The sequence below is a fragment of the Leishmania major genome, chromosome 3, assembly GCF_000002725.2.
Source record: "Leishmania major strain Friedlin complete genome, chromosome 3".
Lineage (NCBI taxonomy): Eukaryota > Euglenozoa > Kinetoplastea > Trypanosomatida > Trypanosomatidae > Leishmania > Leishmania major.
In genome coordinates, this window is record NC_004916.2 from 260,056 (window position 1) to 281,063 (window position 21,008).

General features: G+C 66.1%; 4 protein-coding genes across 4 annotated transcripts; all 4 read right to left on the reverse strand.

Moving 5' to 3' along the window:
- Window positions 1–105: 105 nt before the first annotated feature.
- Window positions 106–6,741, reverse strand: LMJF_03_0690 (conserved hypothetical protein; the record flags this gene model as incomplete). Its single annotated transcript, XM_003721697.1, has 1 exon — window positions 106–6,741. One exon carries the CDS (start codon window positions 6,739–6,741, stop codon window positions 106–108), a length of 6,636 nt encoding a protein of 2,211 aa, XP_003721745.1.
- Window positions 6,742–7,526: 785 nt separating this feature from the next.
- Window positions 7,527–16,001, reverse strand: LMJF_03_0700 (conserved hypothetical protein; the record flags this gene model as incomplete). Its single annotated transcript, XM_003721698.1, has 1 exon — window positions 7,527–16,001. One exon carries the CDS (start codon window positions 15,999–16,001, stop codon window positions 7,527–7,529), a length of 8,475 nt encoding a protein of 2,824 aa, XP_003721746.1.
- Window positions 16,002–16,841: 840 nt separating this feature from the next.
- On the reverse strand, window positions 16,842–17,603 carry LMJF_03_0710 (conserved hypothetical protein; the record flags this gene model as incomplete). Its single annotated transcript, XM_003721699.1, has 1 exon — window positions 16,842–17,603. One exon carries the CDS (start codon window positions 17,601–17,603, stop codon window positions 16,842–16,844), a length of 762 nt encoding a protein of 253 aa, XP_003721747.1.
- Window positions 17,604–18,192: 589 nt separating this feature from the next.
- LMJF_03_0720 (conserved hypothetical protein) lies at window positions 18,193–20,814 on the reverse strand (the record flags this gene model as incomplete). The annotated part of the gene is made up of 1 exon (XM_003721700.1): window positions 18,193–20,814. The coding sequence occupies one exon, from the start codon at window positions 20,812–20,814 to the stop codon at window positions 18,193–18,195; it is 2,622 nt and encodes an 873-aa protein (XP_003721748.1).
- Between the last annotated feature and the right edge of the window lie 194 nt (window positions 20,815–21,008).

Here is a 21,008-nt window from a genome sequence, read left to right on the forward strand (position 1 = left end):
GTTCGGTCGAACCGACGAGCAAGCAGCTCACGTGTTGGCCCATCAGCCTCACATCACCCATCGCCTTCCACCACACACCTGAAAGACGTCTTACTAGTGCTACTACTACTTCCTTGCGCGTCGCATCTCGGCGATGCGGGCCATCCACTGCACCATCGCCAGCTCCTTGTCAATGTGCGGCCGCAGCTCGTGCAGCTGGCTGGCGAAGTCCATCACGCCTAGCGTGCCGGCGTAGAATTTGAGGTCCTCCTCCGCGACGTTCTCGCCGCGCTCGCGCTCGGGGTAGAGGGCGCTCAGCACCTGCAGCGGCGTGTACTTGTCGTCTCGCGTCAGCCCTGATATGTTCGACAGCAGCCGCTCCGTCTGGTTCAGCACGGCGTAGCTCTCGGACTGGCTCAGGCCGTTCAGCTCCTCCAGCAGGGTGAAGCGGAAGTTCGAGCGGACCGAGTCGATCTGCGCCTTGCAGCGCACAAAGTCGGTGATGCAGGCGTTGATGAGCACCTGCGCCCCATCGTGGCGGCAGCCGTCCGTCAGGTCCAGCACTGGCAGCATGCGGCGGTCGCAGAAGAGGCCTCGGCGCAGCGTCGTGACGAGGTCCTCGCTGTGCACAAAATGGTCGCCGCAGCCGCTGATGGCCACGAAGGGGTCACGGGCGGCGTACGGCTCGGCTGTCTCCTTCAACTTCGCCATCAGCGGCATGTCCGACGTGCCGCCGAAGATGCAGTGTTTCTTCTTCGTCTTGGCGCACATGTACGGCAGCCGCGTGTCCGCCGGCTCCTTTAGCGTGCTGGCGAGGTACGTATAGAAGGCGGAGATCATGCGGAACACGGACACGTAGCTGAACGGCTTCGTCGCCGGCGAGCAGACGTCCAGCGGCGCCAGCACGACGCGGTGCTGCTTCGCGACGCGGCGACCGGACCACAGCTCGATCACAGCCGGGTCGCTCAGCGCAGAGCGGTGGAGCTCCAGCGGCACCCCGCACACCTTGTTCACGGAGAAGAGGTACGCGAGGAGCTCCGCCTTGGCCTCTTGCACGACCGCGTCGTCGGACGGCGCCAGATAGCGGAAGCGGCGTGCCAGGCGTGCCTTGGCGAACACCTTGCGCGTGATCATGGAGATGAACGCGAAGCCCTCGACGCCGACCTGCGCGTTGCGGAACACGTACATGGCGTCCACGAGCAGGGAACCGAGCGAGGAGGGCCGGTCCTTGAAGTGCAACCCCTCGCGGTGCAGGAAGCCGAGCAGCATCTGCGCGAACTCGACCGTGAAGGACTCCATGTTGCCGTTCTCCATCGCCGCCCGCCCGGCGAAGAAGAGGGGGTTGACATACAGCCGCTCCGCCATACCCAGCGCGCGCCGGCTCCACTCCTCCGCCCCTTTGAGATCGCGGTGGCGGGCGTAGTCGTAGAGCTGCAGCAGGCGCAGCTGCGTGATCGGGTCCACCTGCACGTTGCCCTTGATCACAGTCATGCTGCTCGTCATGAGGCGCGTAATCTTCTTCATGCTGACGCTGAGGAAGATGAGGTGGCCAAGGTAGTCGAGCCCACGGCGACCGGCGCGGCCCATCATCTGGCGGAACTGCGTCGTGTTGAGCAGCACGTGGTCGCCGGCGAGAACGACGGAGCGGCACGGGCTGTGCACACCCAGGGCGAGCGTCTCTGTGGCGCAGATGACGCCGCAGTGACGACCGCGGAAGAGGATCTCCATCATGCGACGCAGCTTACCCTTCACACCAGCGTGGTGGATGCCAACGCCGCGCTGGATGGCGCGGGCGCAGAGCGTGTCACCACGCTTGATGCACTCCTCCACCGCCTCCTTCACCACAATCGGGTCGACCGTGCAGTACTGCCCAATGAACGTGAACTCCGGCAGCACATCCGGCACCACGTAGTCCTCGTCGTCGTTCATGTTGTTGTCCACGTCGCGGTCCGCCCGGTCCACCTCACCGCCGTCGTCCGTCGTCAGCTTCTTCTGCTTCAGCGTTGACTCGCGCTGCCTGCGCGCCGCCTCGGCCGCGGCAGCCTTACGCTCCATGGTCGCCTTGTACTGCGCGAACTCCTCCGTCTGCCGGTACGCCGCCTCCGCATCCTCGAGGCGGGCGATGATGGCCTTCGTGAGGTCGTCGCAGTCCTCGCCTTCGAAGGTGAAGACGATCGTGGGCCCCATGTCACGACTGTTCAGCTCCCGCAGTACGCTGATGATGTTGTCGGCAATGAACTCCTTCGACTCAGGGAAGAAGGCCTTGCGCGGCTGCGCGATCGCCGTCGTCGCTGCCGTGGCAGTGTCGCTCGCGGTGGCCTCAGCCTCGGCTGCCGAGGTGTCCACTGGCCGCCCCTCCGGCTTCAGCGCCGCGTCCGTCGCATACTTGTCCAGCTGCGCCTCGTCCTCGCGCAGGCGCTGGGAGAAGGACTGCAGGATCGTTTCGCACAGCTCGCGCATGTCGGTGTTGAAGGCGACCACCTCCCCCTCCGACAGCGTCTCGAGTCCATCGGCGTCGCAGCCCTTGTTGAGGTACACCCAGTACGCGAAGGCGTTCTTGACGTCCGCCTCGTACTGCCGCGCGCGCTGCTGTGTAATGTAGATCTCCTGCTGGAAGTACGTCTCGGGTAGGAGCATGCTCAGCTGCGCCTTCATCGCCTGAACAATGGCCACCTTCGACCACTTCGCGAAGACGTGCTCGGTGAAGAGGGTGCACATCTTCTGGTACAGCTGCACCACTTCGCTCGGCACCAGCGTGATGTCCGGCGGGAAGCCACTCTGCAGTTGCTCCAGTGTGAGGATCGACAACGGGTGCAGGTCGTGGATGTACCTGTTCGGGTACTTGGCCGTCAGCTTCTTCAGCTGCGGGTGGTAGCCGGGTGGGGGCAGGTACATGTATTTCTTAATGTCGTTCCACCGCTGGATGCTGCCGCTGGACGGGATGTCGTGTACGGTGAAGTCGCGCTTCGCCGCCTCCGGCTGCTGCGCCTCCAACCGCTGCTGCACGCGGTTCAACCACCCGCACAGCTGCTGCGTCTCGCCGAGGGTGGCAGATAGGGCGACAAACGGGCAGGGCAGCAGCGCCAGAACGCGCTCCCAGACATCGCCGTTGCCGCTGCTCTCCATTGTGTGGATCTCGTCCAGTATGACATAGTCGAGTCGCTTCGCCCACTCCTTGTACTTGGGCGACAGCAGCAGCGTCTCCAGCACCTCCGGCAGCGTCACGAGCACCTGACAGCTGTCCACGTAGCGGTGGTAGTCGGCACCACCGTGCACGCCGTACACGTTGCGGCCGGGGAAGGAGTACTTCTTCGACCCGTAGCGCGCGCAAACATCGGCAACGGCTTGGTTGATGAGGGCGCGGTTCGGCGCCACGTACACGACCACCTTCGTGTTCGACGTCTTCAGCGCGCTGTACATGCAGTAGTACGAGATGAACGTCTTGCCCGCCGACGTCGGCGCACATACGACGGCGCTGCCGCGGTTGTCGACGATGTCGAGCAGCTCCCGCTGCCACCCGTCAGGGTTGAAGACGACACGGTAGTCCTTCGTTGGAATCACCGGCCTCTCCAGGAGGTGGCCCATGGTCATCAGCTGCATCATCTCCGGGGTCTCGAAGCACGCCTTCTGCCGCGGGCGGTGGCTCGGCGGCAGGACGGAGACGGCGCTGTTCTGCCACTTGGCTATGGCGCCATCCACCTTTTCGTAGTACGAGGCGGGAAAGTCGAAGTGTGCCAGGGCGGAGCGCACCGCGTCGAGGTCGTCCGTCGAGATCGCCACGCCGTTGTCGCGGATGCATGCGAGGACCTTGTGATGACAGTACAGGAAAAGTGGGACGCCGACGTTGATGTTTGGGGCCTCCTGCGCCTGCCGCGCCCGCTCCCGCTCGTTCTTCCACTGCATCAGCTGCAGCCGCACCACACGAGTCATGAGCTTGCATTGGAAGTGCAGCTGCACGTAGGTGAGATAGACCCAGTTCAGGTAGGACGTCGCGTCGTACACGGTGAAGTCCTTCTTCACCTTGCGCAGCCGCTCCAGCTTGCCCCAATCGTCGCTGCCGTGGCTGCCGCTCTTGGCGTTTGTGATGTTCTCCTCCACGAGGTCGGCGATGAGGCCGAAGGCGTAGAGGTTCGTCGCGCGCTTGTCCTTGGCCGACTTCTTCCGCTTCTTGTCAGCCGCCGGGCTGCGATCGGCGTCGTCATCGGTGATGGTGAAGGCGAGCTCCGCCTCGCGCATGCCACTCGCGTCCACGAGCAGGCGCCACATCGTCAGCTGCAGCGGCACGGCGCTGCCATCCTTGAGCACCTCGCCAGGGTCGAAGTTGCGGCCGAACGACGTGCCGGTCATGCGGGTGATGGCCGCCGTCAGTAGGCCGATGCTGTCCGCGACGTCTGTCAGTCGACTTGCCTGGTCCGTCTTCTTGCACAGCTCCGCCACCTGCTGGGTCCAGTCCTGCACTGTCTTGTTCGCATCCCGCAAGTTCGCCTCCTCGCGGATAATGTCCTCGCGGCTGCGCGCCTTCTTATTCTTCTGCCCGCTGTGCTGCTGCTTCACCTTCTTGGCCACTTTCCCGGTGCTCGTGCCTGCCGCGCCGTCCGTGGCCGCCGCCGCCTCGTCCTCATCGCTGTCGGAGCACACTACCGCCAGCGTGCCGGCCGTGAAGCCGCGAATGCCCATCGACTCGGCTTGCTGCGCCGCGTCCGTGACGAAGGCCGCCTCCATGGCAAGCTGCTTGCGGCGCTCGCGCTCCGTCACATTGCGCTGCGACTCGCGCTCAACGTACGCGTCGACGACGTCGTTGAGCTCGTCGAAGGGCTGCGACACGATCCAGCCGCCGAGCTCATTGGCGTTGCCGAGCGTCGCCGGGTACGGCCGGTTCGACACGTGCCCCTCCACTCGAAAGGCGCGGGCGAGTTGGTCGATGAGGTCGTGAGTGAGGTGGGGGTACTTCATCGCCTTCTTCGGCTCCGCGAGGATGACGTCGGGCAGCGCGGAGAGCGCGCCGCCGGTGATGATGGCGGACTCGTCGCCGACCACGTCCTGCCAGCTGAGGTTCACATCCGTGATGCCGTCCTCGTCGAGCAGCTGCTCCGCCGGCGTTGTGCGGAGGAGGTGCGCCATGATGGTGATCAGGTGGCCGTCGTACACGTCGAACTCCGTGCCGCGCCCCGTGGCGCAGTCGCAGTGCTGGAAGGCCTGCAGGAGGTAGGGTGCCATTTCGTTGAGGAAGGCGGCCACCACCGGCGACGTAACGCTACGCTGCGCACGCAGCTCGGCGCTTACGAGGGCGGTGCAGTAAGCAGTGGTGACCATCACCTGGCATAGCTGCCGCTGCTGCTCCGTGCGCGGCGGGGTGCTGTCGCCTGCGTGCAGGTAGGCGTGCACCGCAGCCGATACCACCTGCTCACGACGGGAGAGCTGCCCGTCCTTAGTTAGCGCGAGAGAGGCATCGGAGAGCGTCGGCAGCGGCACGGCGCGCTCGAGAGCCGCCGCTAGCTTTGTGGAGTTCGGCTCGAGCACCAGCGAGCGCGCGAAGTTGCCGCTGCTGACTGTGACGGCGAACACCACGACGGCGTTCTCGCGGGTGATGATGCGGGAGGAGTAGGCAACCTTGATGCGCCGCGCCGTGGCCCACGTGAGGAAGCAGTGATAGTAGAAGGCCACCGTGTCGCCGTGGCTCTCGTCGTCGACGAGGCTTCGGTAGGGGCGCTTCAGCTCCATCGTCTGGTCCTCTGTGATGCGCTGCTTCAACTCAAGCTTCTCGTCGTCCGTCAACGGCGTCGCGCTTGCCGCCGAGGCAGGCGTGCCTTCCTCGCCGATGCCCCCCTCCTTCTCGAAGCGCAGCAGCTCCTCCTCAGTGTGGTTGTGGAAGAGGTGCATCAGCTCCGTCTCGTGGCCGAGCTGCTCGCCATCGGACATGAGGAGAAACTCCGGCTCGTACTTGCTCACGTAGGCCGCGAACTCCTCGGAGTGGAAGCTGTCGAAGGTGTCCACCACAAGGCGACTGTCGGGGTTCGTCGCGGCGACGGCCGTCAGCGTCTCGCGCAGCGCTTCGCGGATGAAGAGTTTCTGCGGCGTCGGCTCCCAGAACCACGCTGTGTGGCGGAAGAAGACGATGTGGAAGTGACCGCCACGCGACTGCAGCCCGCGCAGAAGCACCTGGGCGTTGTGGAGCACGTGCAGCGGCTGCATGAGGTCCCAGTCAACGTGCGGCGACGACAGCGCCGCCATGAGCAGCGAGTCGCCGTCGATGAAGAACTTCTCCATGGCGCTCAGGTGAACAAACATGTCGAACTGGCGAGGGCGGGCCATGGCGTAGTGGAAGTCGACGGCCACCTCCGTCAGCGCCTTGTCGATGCACACGAGGGCGGCTGGCTGACCAGCGAAGGTTGCCAGGAATTTCCACGCCATGCGGCACTCATCGGGGCTCTGCAGGGAGTCGATCTGGCCCACCGCTGCAGCTCTCGCGGCGACGGCAGCGCCTCCCTGATCCTGCCCCGCCTTTTCAGCCGCAGCCCACCGCAGCACCGCATTACACGTCCGCAGCAACGCCGTCGTCTCGTGCACGGGCTTTACCGTGGATGGGCTCGCGTTGCTCGCGGCAGTGGCCTCGCTGTTGCTGCTGCTTGGGCAGAGCAGAGAGCGCTCCTGGAACAGCTGCTTGATGGGCAGCGACGCGCTGATCTCAACGGTGGCGTCGAAGTCCGGCTGGCCATTGGCGTCCACGAAGAGCTGGTTCAATTCGCGGTAGTGCGACGACATCTTCTGTTCGCTGTGCCGTGTGTTTCACCGAACTCGTCGCGCTGGCGCGCCGTCGCACAGGCCGCAGAGGAGCGGGGGCGTCGCCACGGACGAGGGAGCTGTATGGGATGAGATGGGGTGTGGATGGGGCGTGGATGCGGTGGGAGCAATATCGCAGTGAAAAGACTGTGCAAGAGGGAGAAAAAGAGGGATGGGGTCAGATGTCGCGTGGGTGATGGATGGGCCTCACGGCAGGCGTGAGGAGCAGCACGGCTGCTCAAAGGCGGCCGCACACGCCCCTCCCCACCTGTCGCCCCATTTTGTGCGCCGCCGCAAGTGGACGCACGAACAGGAACAGTCGCCTCCCCCGCGCCACAACACGGCACCGCGGTTAGTCGGCCGTTGCGGGGGCACATGTAATCCATCGTCGCCTCGCGCGCGATGCGTGCACGGCGTCATCGCAGACGCGAGTGGGGAACGATGAAACACGAAGACGAGTGTGTTGCAGCTCGCTTTGGTAGGAACGACGATGACGATGACGGCGGTGATGGACACCCCTCCCCCATTCACAGAGATATTCGCGCGCACGCATGGCAGCTCAGTGTAGACCGGGGGAGGGAGAGAGGGGGAGGGGGGAACCAGCGGCGGCGGCACACCAGCACAGCCACGCTGAGGCTCAGCACACGGAGAACAGGAGAAAAGAATGACATCAGACAGGAGTGCGCCTAGGCGACGGTACCGCGGCGCGCTAAAGTGGCGCAGACGACGGCGACGCGTGCACAGGGTCACGCTCATTGCCGTGACGCTCATGGTTGTCTGACGGCACCGTCGATTGCCTCTTCACAGTCGCCGTGCCCATCTGCTGATCCCGCCACCCTTCCCAGCGTCAGTTCCTCGCTGTCAACCGCATGCACGCACCCAGAGTCCACGCACTCCACCGCCAGCCCCTGAGACAGCGTCCACACCGACGAGCGGATGAGGGTCAAGTCGCCATCGTCCTCGACTCGGATCGCAGCTGCAGCGGGGCCGGCCCGCGCGCCGCCAACAACACGGCAGCACGTCAGGGAAGAATAGCTGCCACTGCCGAGTATGATGGGCACCGTTCCCGTCACGGTGCAGTGCGCCAGCCACACCTGCGATCGCTGCGACGCGACGATGCCGGCAATGCTTGCGTAGGTGACCTCAGCGAGCGTGTCGCCGGTGGTGCGCAGCATCACGCCAGCGTTGCGTGCCGAAATGAGACGAGCAGGTGATAGCTGCGCCGCTGCCGCTCCACCGCGGCCAGCGAAGCCCAGCGGGTTGCCAGCATCTTCCTTCTCCGCACCCGTCATGGGGTCGCTGCAGACGTTGCCGTCGTGGTTGATCGATTCAGCACTGTAGGCGCCGTAAGGCCAATCATCCAGTGATGCGCCCACCATGTGCAGCGTGCACTGTGCCCCGTCCACGAGCGAGACAAGCAGCAGCGGGACAGTGGCAACGTCAGCGGCGGCTAAGAGAGGAGGGGCTGCGTCGGGGGAGAGCGCAGGGAGGGCCGAGGAGCGGGTGAGGGCGGGGAATGTCACTGGGCGAGGGGCGCTGGAGGCACCGCCATCGCCTCCTTCGATGGCGGTGCGGCCATCCTCGTCGCCGCTCTCGCCGCGCACGACACGCACGTAATCGCAGTGAAGCTTCGCGTACGGCCCTTCACACGCCACGACCGCTGAGACGATCTGCCCGGCGTGTCGAGCGCCGAGGTACGGTTGTGGGGAGAGCGAGGCGTCCACGATGCAGTCCGTGAGGTTCAGCACACCTTGCTGGCAAACGTGTACACCAGGCGGCTGCCGCACCAGGTGGTGCAGGACGCACGCCGAGGGGAGGGCTGCCCAGCCGTCTGCGGCTCTGGCAGAAGCAGCGGCGACGGCGTGACCGGCCGCCAAGGATGTCTTGATGGTGGCGGCGGTCGTGAGGAGCGGAGAGGCATACGCACTGTCGCCGCCCTGTTCCCCAGTCGAGGTCGTGTCGTCAGCTGAGTTGTTGCTGTCTGTGTGACGGTGCTGCGCTGGCGAGTTGCATACCTCCTGCCCCGGCCACGGGCTGCGTCGCGGTCTCAGTGCGGCTACGTTGCCAGCGCTGTCCCTCGCCGTGTCCATCGCCCCATCCTCGTCGTCTGTCGCTGTCGCCGTCGTCGCTTCGTCGTCGTGCTCCTTCCCGCTATTTCGCGCACGGTCGGCGCGGCTGCACTCGGCGAAGAGCCGCGGGAGATGATTCGTGGGCCGCAGCACGACGCGCTCCATCGTGCACGTTCCGCGCACCACGCAGCTGCCGCAGATGGTCGGGCGGACGGGCGGAAAGACAGAGGTGATCGCTGGTGCACCTGACGTAGGCGCGGCAGCGCCACTGGCGGAAGGCGACAGTGAAAAGGACTGACATTCCGCTACGCCGGCCGCCGTGCTGCCAGGCTCCGGCCCGGTGCCGTTCGCGCCCACCGTGGCAACGGGCATCGTCAATGTGCTCAGTCGGAAGGGCAACGGAGCACCAAGGTATGTCTTCCAGCAAAGCCACTTCAAGCGGCGCCGGAGGGCACTTGTCAGCGGCAGGGTGCGGCGGCCGCCGACCTCGTCATCGTCGTCTCTCACCAGAATTGCACCGCCACCGCCGCCGATGGCGACCAGCGACGCTGTGGCTGCCGTGGCGGAGCTGGGTGAGACGGCTGACCTCGTCTCGCCGCGCCAGCGCGACGAGGTATCAGACGAGAGGTGCTGCACTTTATCAGCAACGCGCGACGGGGGGTGTCGCGGTGTTGGTGGGGCGCCGGGCATCGATCCTGTCGCGAGCGATCGCGCTCTCGCACCGCTGAGCACTGCACCACAGCCGCTACTGTCTTCCGCAACGGACTCGGCTGCTGCTGCTCCGTCGTCCGGATCACGTCGCCCTGCCCACTGGTGGGCCACACGCCACGGGACTGCTACGATGTGCGAAGCCAGACGCCGCAAGCGCCGTACCGCCGCGGACGCCGCGGCGCCGGGGCCATGTCTCCGCAGAATGCTCCCCAGTCCGCCGCTACCTCTTGCCCCGCGATCCACCCCTTCATCGGTGCTGTCCACGGCAAGGCCGTCGTCATCGTCGCCCGTCTCGTCACCTTCGGCGTTTTGGATGATACGGCACACGCCTCCGACGTGCACCACCACTGCGTACTGCTGCGCGCAGCGGAGAAGCGCGTTGGCGAGCGTCAGGTGTGCGCCGTAGAAGACGTTCACGCCGACCAGGCTGCAGTCATACACGATGCACTTGCCAATGAAGCCCGTCGCACCGTCGCCGCAGGTGACGCCGCAGCGAGCGCCACCACCGAGCACCGCCTGCGGCAGGTGCGCCGTTGCCTCGTCGAGGGCGATACAGGCGGGTAGCAGGTCCGATACGTTCACCGCGTCCTCGGGGCTGCACAGTGACGTAGTCGACGCCGTGGACATCGGTGGTTGCGGCTGCTGCGTCTTCGACAGCTGAAGGAGGCTTGGTGAGCGGATGCCACTGCCTGCCGCTGGCACGACAGCAGGAGTGACGTCCGCCGACGACCCCGGCGAGGCGTGCTTCAGTGCGTGAATATCTAGCACGCAGTCCGAATCGGCCTCGCAGTGCGCCCCGTCGTACAGGTACATGCCGATGCGCGAGAAGCCGTAGATCTTCACGTGGCCCTGCAGCGACAGCACACCGCTGCGGCACTCTATTCCGTACTTCTTCGCCGTGTAGCTGCCACGCCGCACGACGCAGCGCGCGTGGGATAGAACATACACACCGACGTGGTTGCTGCTGGCGCTGCACTTGGTCAGCTGCAGCGCACCGCCGTCGGAGGTGAAGCCGTTGACGACGTGCTTGGCCGTGCAGTGGTGTGCATCCAGTAGAGTCTCCGGACCGAGGGAGGCAAACCCGAACGTGACGCAGCGCACTTCGGTGTCCTGCGCGTGGCACTGGCTGCCAGACCACACCTTCACTCCTGAGGTACGCACGGCTGGTGCGACACGACCCGCGGACGACGGTGCCAATGGCGGGGTGGCGGTCGTCGGGGTTGTGGTAGCCGCCGGAGCAGCGGCGCGCATGGCCTTCCCCCTTCCGTCCTCGCCGCCTTCGTCGCGGTGGGGCACTGTGTCGCCTTGCTGTTCCGCGAGGAGTCGATTGCGGCTGTGCGCATGGACAGCGTCGCTGACGTCGAGGTGGAGGTGGTGAATCCATAGGCCAGCCATACCCGCCGCATCGCCCTTGTTCGTCGAGCTGCCGTGCCTTTTCGCATGCACTTCTCCCACTGCGGCTGCTACCCCGGCCGCACCGCCGCTGCTGGGCCGACGGAACACATAGCTGGCCGCATCCGTGGGGGACATGTCCACGAGGCACTTGCTCAGCCGCAGGGTGCTGCCGTTGTACGCGTTGAAGCCGCTGTCGCGGCCGCGCAGCACGGTGATGCCGGTGCACTCTACCTCGCTTGACTGGATTTCCACGCCGTAGACGTCGCCACAGAAGACTGCCGGAACGCCGCCGCAGATCAGCGGCGGCGGTGTGCGTCCGCAGGAGCTGACGCCGACCACGTGCGGCGTGCTCTCGGCCTCCACGCGAGAGCCGTTCAGGGCGAAGAGGCCCACGTGGGACGTGTCCGCGCCGCAGTGTCGTAGTCGGCATTGCGAGTGGTCGATCGTGTAGCCGTTGATGGCGTTCACTACCAGGCACTCTTGCAGCTCTGCCTGCGCCGACTGGATGGCCGCAAGGCCGAAGCTGTAGCCCGCCATGAGACACCGCCGAGCCTTGAGGCTGGCGTGCACGACCTTGACACCACAGGAGCGCTGCCGCGGCGACCCCGACCGAAGCTGACCGTCAAAGGTGCCGTCCGCGCCGGTCAACGCGCGGCGACCCGTCAGCTTCAGCGCAGCCGCCGAGGCAGCCGCGGCCGACGACTCCGCGGACCCGAGGGCGGCTGCCACTGTCGCGGCCGCCGCACTGGCGGCCTCTTCGGCCTCTGCCGTCGACCACAAGACGCATTCCTCCAGCTCTACCGCACTGTTCTCGTAGGCGTAGACGGAGGTGTCGTGCGCGTTCATCAGCATCACACCGGTTGCCTTGAGCGCGGCGTCGCGCACTTCGAGGCTGAACCGACCACCGAAGAAGCCGAGCGTCTGCTGCGGCGAGGACATCCCGATCGCAGTCTGCGAGCGACGGTGCGGGGCGTGGGTTGCCGTGGTGGTCACTGGCGCCGCGTCGCTCAGCGTGTCGGAGCGAGGGAGCTGCTCTGCATAGTGACGCCGAGCGAGAAGCGCGACACGAGCGGTGCGCTCCGCGACGGCTGCCGCAGAGGTCCACAAGGACTCCGTCTCTGTGATGGCCGGCGGCCCCACACCGCCTCCTCTCGTCTCTTGGTGCTGCTGCCGCAACGCCTCCGTCACAGCGCGGCATGCCGTCTCGTGCGCCTCGCCGAGCAGGGTGCACCGCCGTGGGAAGCTGCCACCGCTGTCGTCCGTCAGAATGCATTTTGCTTTTCGCAGCACGAAGGCGCCGACGTGGTTCGTGTCCGCCGAGCAGCCGTCCAGCGTGGCCGCGGAGGCGTCGACAGTGAAGCCGTTCACGACGTCCTCGGCGTGGCAGCGATAGAAGTGGGCAACCGAGTGCGCGATAACGCAGAAGGCAAAGTAGAGATGCCGCGCCGCGCAGTAGCGGGCGGTGAGGGTGCCGCCGAGCTCGACGTTGAGGCCGGTGCAGCGCGTCGTGTCGTTGACGTGTATGGGAGGTGGTGGCTGCTGCTGTATTTCACTGCGGTCACTGGCGGTGTCATGATCACTTTCGGTGCCCACGCCGTCAGCCACAGCCTCTTGTGCTGCTGCTTCCGCGGACAGCACGGCACTCGTTGCCGCGGCGGTGGTCGTTGGGCTGCCTTCGAAGAAGCAGTGCTCCAGGTAAGCACGGCAACCTTGCACGCTGACGGCGCTGGAGATGGCGGCCGTGACGGTGCAGTGCGCCATGTCGACAATGGCGTTCTGCTCGGCAAAGACGGTGCGCTCCGTGTTGCGGCCGGGGTGGATGGTGCAGCGGACAAGCCGCAGGCGGGCTTGATTAGACACGAGTATCAGCGAGCGCAGGACTGCCATCATGGCTGCAAGAGACGGTGCGACGGCTGCTGCCGCTGCTTTTCCTTCATCTCCACTGTCCTCTCCGTTGTCGCGGACGCTAGCGACTTCATCGCTGCCCTCATCCTCGTCGCGGTCACAGCTCGCACTGCTGGGCTCGCCGCTGCGCTTCTCAGTCTCCGCCTCTTGAGTGCTGCGTTGCCACCCACGCGTCGCCGCCGCAGCTGCTGCCGCGTGAAAGTTGGGCATCAGCCGGTAGACGTGCGTGTCTTCCGACATTTCAACCCGAGAGGAGTCCAGTACGAGCACGCACTCCTTGCGTTGCGCGTAGAAGAGGGCCGGAGGCGGTGGCGGTGGCGGTGGCGGCGGCCTCGCCGCATCGGCGGCGCCTGGAGAGGCTGTGGAGGAGGCGCGCTGACGTGGCGCGCCACGTCCAGCACCACGACAACGGTCGGACGGCCCCCTGCGGTATGGCGGCTGCCGGAGCAGCAGTCGATCATCCGGCATCAGCGCCAAGTGAGAGCGCGACACCTGCACGCTCGCCAGCTCCTCCGTGGTCAGGGAGCCGACGAAGACGCAGCTGTCGAGCACGAGGTTGCCAAAGACACGGAGGTGGCCGTAAAGGTACATGTTGCGGCAGTGCAGCGTGAGGCCACGGGGCAGGTGGCACGTGTGGACGTCGCCCGCCGGGGACGGTGCCGTTGACGACTGCAGCGAAAAGCGAAGCGATGTTCGTTGCGTCGTCGAGGGGCTGCCGCCGTTGCTGGCGTTCAGGAGAGGGTTGACGGTGCTGCTGAACTTTCGAGCCGCGGTGGCGGAGACCCGCACGTTGCGCAGCACGCAGGCCACCCGCGCTTCTTGAACGTTGTCGCCGGCGTCGCCAATGAGGTGGACCTCGAGAGGGAGGGGCGCCGCTGCGCTGTCGGCGGCACCGCGCTCGCATGACACGCCCGCCTCTGCGAGCCGCAGCACCTGCGTGACCTGAGACTCTTCCGCACTCGACGTGGCTGGAATGCCGCTCACTGCCGTCGAAGACCCGCTGATGGAGGGTGGCGGCGGCAGTAGCGTGAATGGAATCCACAGCTCGGCGACGCGTTGCTGCAGCAGCTGCACTTTCCCACAGCTCGCCGCCGTGTGCGGGTGTGTGGGCGCGTAGGCGACATGCCACAGTGCCGGCGGACGCGCACGCAACACCCGCTCGGCGTTCATGACAGGCGCGAAGACCGACGTCGAAGCCGACGACGACGGCGGTGGGGTCGCTGTCCTTGTCGACGGGGTGCGCTGCTGTAGCGGAGCAGGCAACGACGGGAACGCACTGCCACTGTACTTCGGGCTAGCACCAACGCGGTCTCTGTCAGCAGGTGTATCGGGTGTCGTGCTGTCCGCCGCGCTGTACTTGTCCTCCCCCGCGGCGGTGGTCGAGACGACGGCCTGCTGCACCCCCCGCACACCGGACTGGAACAGTCGCACACCTTCCGCGTCCGCGAGGAGGGCGGGTGAGTCGAGCAGCATTACGACCGGCTTGGCTGTCGCTGCTGTTGGGCGTGGTTGCTGCTGTCCCAGCGTGGGGCAGAGCGGAGGCGGCGGGGACACCGGCGACGGCTCCGATGGGGGAGCATAGGTGGCCACGAGCGCGTCGTACACGGCGGTGTTAAGATGCGACACGTCACGCAACACGTGCGGCGCCAGTGCGCCGCTGCTACCACGACCGTGTCCGGTCCCGAATCCCATGAGCGACGGCGTCGTGGTGGCGGTCTGCGCACTGTGCGGCGAGGCTGAGGGCCTGACTGAGTCGGACCCGGTGGCGGTGACGGCGCTCCCGCTGTCGAAGTACATGTCGCGGTGATTTCGTTGCACCATGCCGCCGCCGGTAGCCGCTGCGGCTGCAATGTTGGGGTTCGCGGAGGCGCTGAGGCCGCCCCTCGACTCCGAGGAGACGGGCAGAGACGGCATGCCGTCGCGCGCGGCACTCGCAGACTCGGAGAGAGGACCTACATAGCGACGGAACAGGTGCGGATGCGCGCGCCGGATGTACTCCATGCCGAGCTGATGCTCTTCCTCCGAGTACGCGGCTGCAAGCGCTGATGAGCCACCGCCATCGACACCCCACGCCGCGACAGTCTCGCGGAGGTGCTCCATCCGCTCCGCGTCATCAACGGACACGCGGCCGTCGCCGGCGAAGGGGTTGAGTGTCTCGAAAAGTGCGATCAGCAGTAGCACCATGTTCTCCGGTGTCAGTTCCCAGTCCTGGGACATGAGCTCGAGGGAGCAGAGGGCGCCGTGGTGGATGAAAGACGCGATGAGACGCGGCGCCACGACGAAGACGAGCGGCATGCGTGCACGACGACGACTGCCGCCCGTAGCGGCAGTGGGAGGAGGAGGGGACGCGAAGGCACTCGTCTGCGGCCTCGCCAGAGGCTGTGACGGGTCGTTGACCTGAGGAACTGCCACGCCGGCGCCATCGGCATTCTCGGGTAGCGCCATGTGCCCCTCGGACGTCAACGGCGGCCGCCTCGCCTCGCCGAGGGCCACGAGGCGACATTGGAAGTCGTTGTACGGCTGCGGGGTGGTGGCGGTGGGCACGCTGTTGGCATCGTCGTCGCTCTGCTGCTGCTGCTGCTGCTGCTGCGTGCTTCGGTCACTGGTGCGCGCGCCGTTGCTGCCGTCTCGAGAACTGGCCACTGCACGTGGGGCCACCTCGCGGCCCCCAACGCGCTCTGCGGTCGCTCGCACCTTATCTCCTGCACCGGAAGAGGTGAGCGAGGAAGATGGCTGCGTTGGTGGTGCTGGCGAGCTCGTTGCCGTTGTGTCGTGCCGATGGACATGTGGTGACGATGTTGCGGCAGCAGATTGTGGCGCTGCATCAGCGGCGGCTAGCGTCGTTGCCGACGCGCTCGGCTCCATGTGTCGTGAAGGACGCCGATGCCGCGATCCCGCACCACCGACGCCCGCGCTTACACCCCATGCACCTCCTGCAACGCTATCCTCGCTGTCGACATCTTCGTTGAAGACGAGCTCGAGCGACACGTAGAAGTCGGCGTTGTTCTCATCCTTGTAGAGCAGCTGCACGAACCACCTCGTCAGGTCATCATCGTCGATGAGCGTGATTTGCGAGATGCCGTGGGGCACGTTTCGGCCGCTGTTGCGCTTCAAGTACACATACAACCTCTGTAGAAGCTGTATGTACTCCTTCGTGGGCATCGGTGCTGCCGCTGCTGCTGCGGAGTTGGTGTGGTGATAGGAAGGGCACAATGCTGCAGCCAGCGGAGGGAGAGACGGAGAGAGATGAAAGATGAGCGACACACGCCCGATGGTGAAGACTGATGATGCGTGCGCAGCAGCGATAACAACAGGAGCGAGGGGGAGGGTGGCGGTGGTGATGGCACTGGTAGACGATGGATGATCTGCATCACGACCAAGGCAGGGCCACATACAGAGAAGCACGGACACACCGCGGACGGTGGCAGACCAAACAACTCGACAGGAGCGGCAAGCGCTGGAAGCGGGGGTGTGAAGGGGCACCTCGAGAGCGAAGCGCCATGCTGGGGTGGTGGTGGTGGCTGTACAGGGCCGACGCACACAGGCAGAGAAGAGCGGCAACAACACGCTCCGGGCACAACCGAGAGAGGCGGCACTGGCAGAGGAGGGCGGAGGAGTCCGTTGGCCAAGGGCTCTCCTTCTCAGCACTTTCTGGAAGTGAAGGGACTTGTCCCTATCGCACATGGGCGTCGAAGAAAGAACAGAGGGAGAAGGAGGGGGGGGGGTGAGGGGGCGGGCGGGGGCAAGTGCATCGCATGCGACTTGGAAGACTCGCAGCTGCGTGTGTGTGCGTGACTGGGGCAAAGCCGGAGATCCGAGGCGGCGCCACCTCCCAAGGCGAAGGGGGCACGTCGAAGGGATGTGCCACGCACGCACAGGCATACCACAGGCAAGACACGATGCGCCGTCTGTCCGTGTCCTTCCCTTTTCTGCCCATGCGCCCTCGACAGGCGTCCCTTTCCTCGTGAGCTCACTGGGATAGAGATGCGCACACGTATGCATTTACGCCGTCGCCTCCGCCGACTTGGACGCCTCGTTCTCCACCTTCTTGGCGGCGACGCCGGCGTCCTGGACCACGCCGATGGTGCTGCTGCCGTCGGCGGTGGCCTTCTCAGCCGTCGCTGCGGCGACGGCTTCCTCCGGCTGCCATCCTTCGCAGAGGTCCACCCACTCAACGGCGTTCGACGCGTACTGCTCGAGTTCATCGACCGTGACCTTGATGCCGGTGTTCGTCGTCCCCGCCGCCGGGTACACATATGGGAAGCGCTTCAGTGAGACGTCCAGGTACACCCTGACGTCATCGTGGAGGCCGAAGGGGCACACGCCCCCGGGCGGGAAGCCTGTGTACGGCTCCACCTCCTCGTGCTTCAGCATCTTGGGCTGACACGCGAACTTTTCCTTGTACTTCTTCGTGCTCACCTTCGCGTCGCCTGCCGCCACAATCACAACGATGTTGGTGTCGTCAGGGGCGGTGGCGGTGGGCTGGCTGGCGGGCGAGGCGCTCGCGCGGTCGCCCCCCGCCGCCCCGCTGCCGTCCTGCTGCTGCGTGCGCACTTCCCTCACCATCTTCTGGTGCGCCTTCGCCTCCGCCTTGCTCTTCGGTTTCTTCAGAAGAAACGACAGCGACTTGGCGATGTGCGCCGGATCGCACCCCAGTCGGATCGCCGCGAGCTCGACGGTGGCGCTGCTTTCGGCGAACGTCTGGATGCGCTCAGTCAGGTGCGGCGCCTGCTTGGAGATGAAGTGCTGCCTGCAGCGCTCCATTGCCACGCCTGCTGTTGCCGTGGGGCGGGGCGCCTGGGATGCTCGGTGGCGGTCGACGATGCGGAGAAGTGAGAGGGAGGGGGTGAGTGGGTGGGTGGTAATCTTCGCGCCGGCGTGCGTGAAAGGAGTGGAGAGGGATGGGCGAGAGGGCTGAAGAGAACATGGGGTGCTGCGGAGCGACGCTGGAGGCTGTGGCGGTGATGCAACGCGACCCGCTAGTGAGCATGCAGAGCACAGCGGGGCGAGGGAGGGTGGGGGAGCCGCCGCCCTTCCCTCCCTCTTCCCCCTGCCTCCCAAAGGGTTACTCGTGCGCACCCAAACACAGAGGAGGGCATGCCTGTGCGTGCGCGCTTGGCGGGGGTTCCTCTGTTTCGCTTCCTCTCGTCGCTGTTGCCATAGAGAGGCGGCGTGTGTGGGGTGGGGTGTGGGAGGAGGGGACAGTGGGGTGAGGGACGGGCACTGGTGCGCAGAGAGCCGCACACGCGCTCAACGATATCGATGTCTCCGACGTGATTGCGCGTGCGGTGGACGCGTACGTGCGTTTTAGGCAGAGGAGGTGCACCCGAGAACAACGGCGCATGTGCACCGGTTACAGCAAGCGAGAGATGGCTTTGGTGTAGCCGGCAAAGACATCAGTCGTCCGCGCTGGCTGCTCAGCCGTTGCACGGCGACCCTGATGCTGGGGGGAACGCGAGGAGGACGAAGCTGCGGAGGCGCGCCGCCGCTGCGCAGAGACCCGAATCGCTGCAGATGCGTATCGCGATGCTGCGGCTTTGTGTTGCTCTTGCTCCTCCACTTCCGGCCTCTCAGCCGCCTCCCACTCACGCTTCGCCTCGATCCGCGTCTTGGCGAGCTGTACGGCCGCGTTGACCCGCGGCGCGGCACGCAGAATGTCGTCTGGCATGTAGTACCTGCCTCTCAGAGCGGCGGCGGGGTCGCTTGCGTACGCCGCGTGCGGGCGAGTGCAGCACAGAAGACCACCCTTCACCAACGCCTCATGCACGACGACGGCGCGTCGCCAGTAGGCCGAGGCTGCTATTCGGTGGTATGCCACCGCCGCCGCTGCCGTGCGCTCGTCCGTCTGGGAGGTGGACGGCGGCCGTGGCGGGCGGCGATGCCGCATCACCTGCAGAATCCAGGCATACGCCAGCTCGATCACGAGTGGGTGATGCGGGTTATCGACCGTGGCAGTGTTTGTGTATTCGCCGCGGCGCAGCAACAACGCGTCGGGCAGACCGATGGTGCCCCATGCCTGCGGCAGCTGCGCTGTCGCCTCCAGCAGCGTCAGCAGAACCCGCGACAGAAACGCCGGCGCAAGGGTGCGCGCGACGGCGTCGAGGGACGTGATGCCGCGCGAGGTGTCATCAAGCATCAAGCCGAGCAGCTCCCGCATCGTGCGCACCAGCCGCACACGCACGTCCTCTCCTGACGTCCCCGCCGCCCCTGCTCCCGCCTCGCGTGGGGGCGGAGCCACCGCAACTGTGCGCATGTGAAAGCGGCAGAGCGCCTCTACGGTGCCGGGGAGGGCGTGCAGGTCAATGAACGTGAGCGACGCCGCCGAGTTGGCGGCGGGCGGCTCCGGTGGCGGCGCTGGGGTGACACCGCACGGCGTCGAGGCCGCCACCGCAGGCGTACTCGACGCCGTGGGGACAGCGGCGGCGAAAAGCCCGTGCGATCTGCGGTGAGTCGTAGGCGCGGCGTCGGACGCAGCGGAGGAGAACAGGCGGAGGTCCGCTTCCCCGCCTTCTTCCCACTCCGCCAACACCGCCTCGTGATCGTCGCCGTCGTTGGTGCCCGCCCTCGTGGTGTGATGCGTCGATTCGCCCGTGGCGCCGTCTCCGCGGTGCTGGGCCCACTGCGAAACAAGGCCGCTGGTGCCGACTTCCACGCCGGCGTCGCTGTCCATCCCTGCCGCTCGGCCCTGCCGCGGTGCCCGCCCCATTTCCGTACGCGCCTTCAACGCGGCGCGACGACGCAGCAGCAGCGTGATGAGGCTGTCTTGCAGCACCTCCAGCAAGGCAACATCGCCGCTGCGGTTCTCGCGCCGGCCAACAAGCCCCACCACAACAAGGGCAGACTCGGGGTGGGCGCGGACGTACCCCGTCAGCGGCGCCGCGAGCGCGGCGGCGAGGCCGTCGTGCCACCACTGCAGCTTGCTCAGCGCCCGAGTCAGGAAGAGGAAGCTGGTGGCGTTCATTCTCAGCAGGCGGGCCGACGTGTCTGCCGCGTCGATGGAGTTCGTTGCCGCGCCTGCCATTGATGCAGGGAGATGCCCCTGCTGGCCGTTCATCAGTGTCAGCGACAGAGCCTCCGCCAGGTGGTGGAACAGACGGCCGTTCGCCACGGGATGGTTGCCCTGCTCGAGCGCGCGGCGCCGCACCGCTGCCGTGGCGGACACCAAACACGGATCGGTGGCCTCTGTACCTTCAGCGTCGACCACACTCGTGCCATCGCGCGGTTCGGCAGCGGAGGGGTGGACGCCGTGGGGCTCTTGTGCGGCGAACTGCCGCAGATACGAAAGACGTAGGAGTTGTGCCTGGAAGCGCGCCAGCGTATCGAAGAGAAGACTGTACTCCTCCAGCGTGAACGCCTGGGCGGTGGACTCTGACCCCGGCGTCGCGGCTCCCGCCGAGCCGCACCGTTCCAAGTGGACGACGATGGAGTCCACGAGCGTCTTCAGCACCGCTTCCATGTGCAACAGCCGCTGCTGCGCGAGGAGGTGGAGAATCTGCAGCGACGCCGTAGCGTCCATGCGCGACACCTCGCGCGAGAGCCACTGCAGCAGCAGCCGAGAGAGACGCGCGGGGAACGGCGTTTTGTGTAACAAAAGACGGTCACAAGGGTGCTGCTGCGGCTGCTGCTGAGGCGGCTTGCCATCAGTGCAGCGCGTCGCCGTTGCTGCCGCACCAACTGATGCCGCTGCAGCAGATGTGTTCTGCGGTGAACTTTTAATCTCTGCTTCCATGACGCACAGGTCCATCCGCTTGAGCACGCTCAGCACCGCGGTGAGAAGTCGATGATTCGCCATGAATGTGCATGCCGCTGACGGCATCACGCCCTCGGACTCCGCTGCCCGTTTACATGCCGCGCGCCTGCGCCTCTTCACACGGCATGCGTCGCTGTCGTCGCCATCGACAGCACCATCAGCCACCGCGGAGGTGGTGGGCGTAGGAGACCATCGACGGACCACTTCATGCAGGCACTGCATCATGCTGCTGTAGTCGAGCTTGCCCAGACGATTCTCAAGTTCGGTGCAGAACTGCGCCTCCGTAAGGGTGGTCAGTTGGGCCGCGTAGAGAGGAGAGAGGCTGATCAGCGACCGATGCGCTGCCGCCTCCCCGCACTGCTGCTTCCCCGGCTGAGGAGGCGTGTTACGGTTCGCGGGTCTGCTTCCACTGGTGGCGC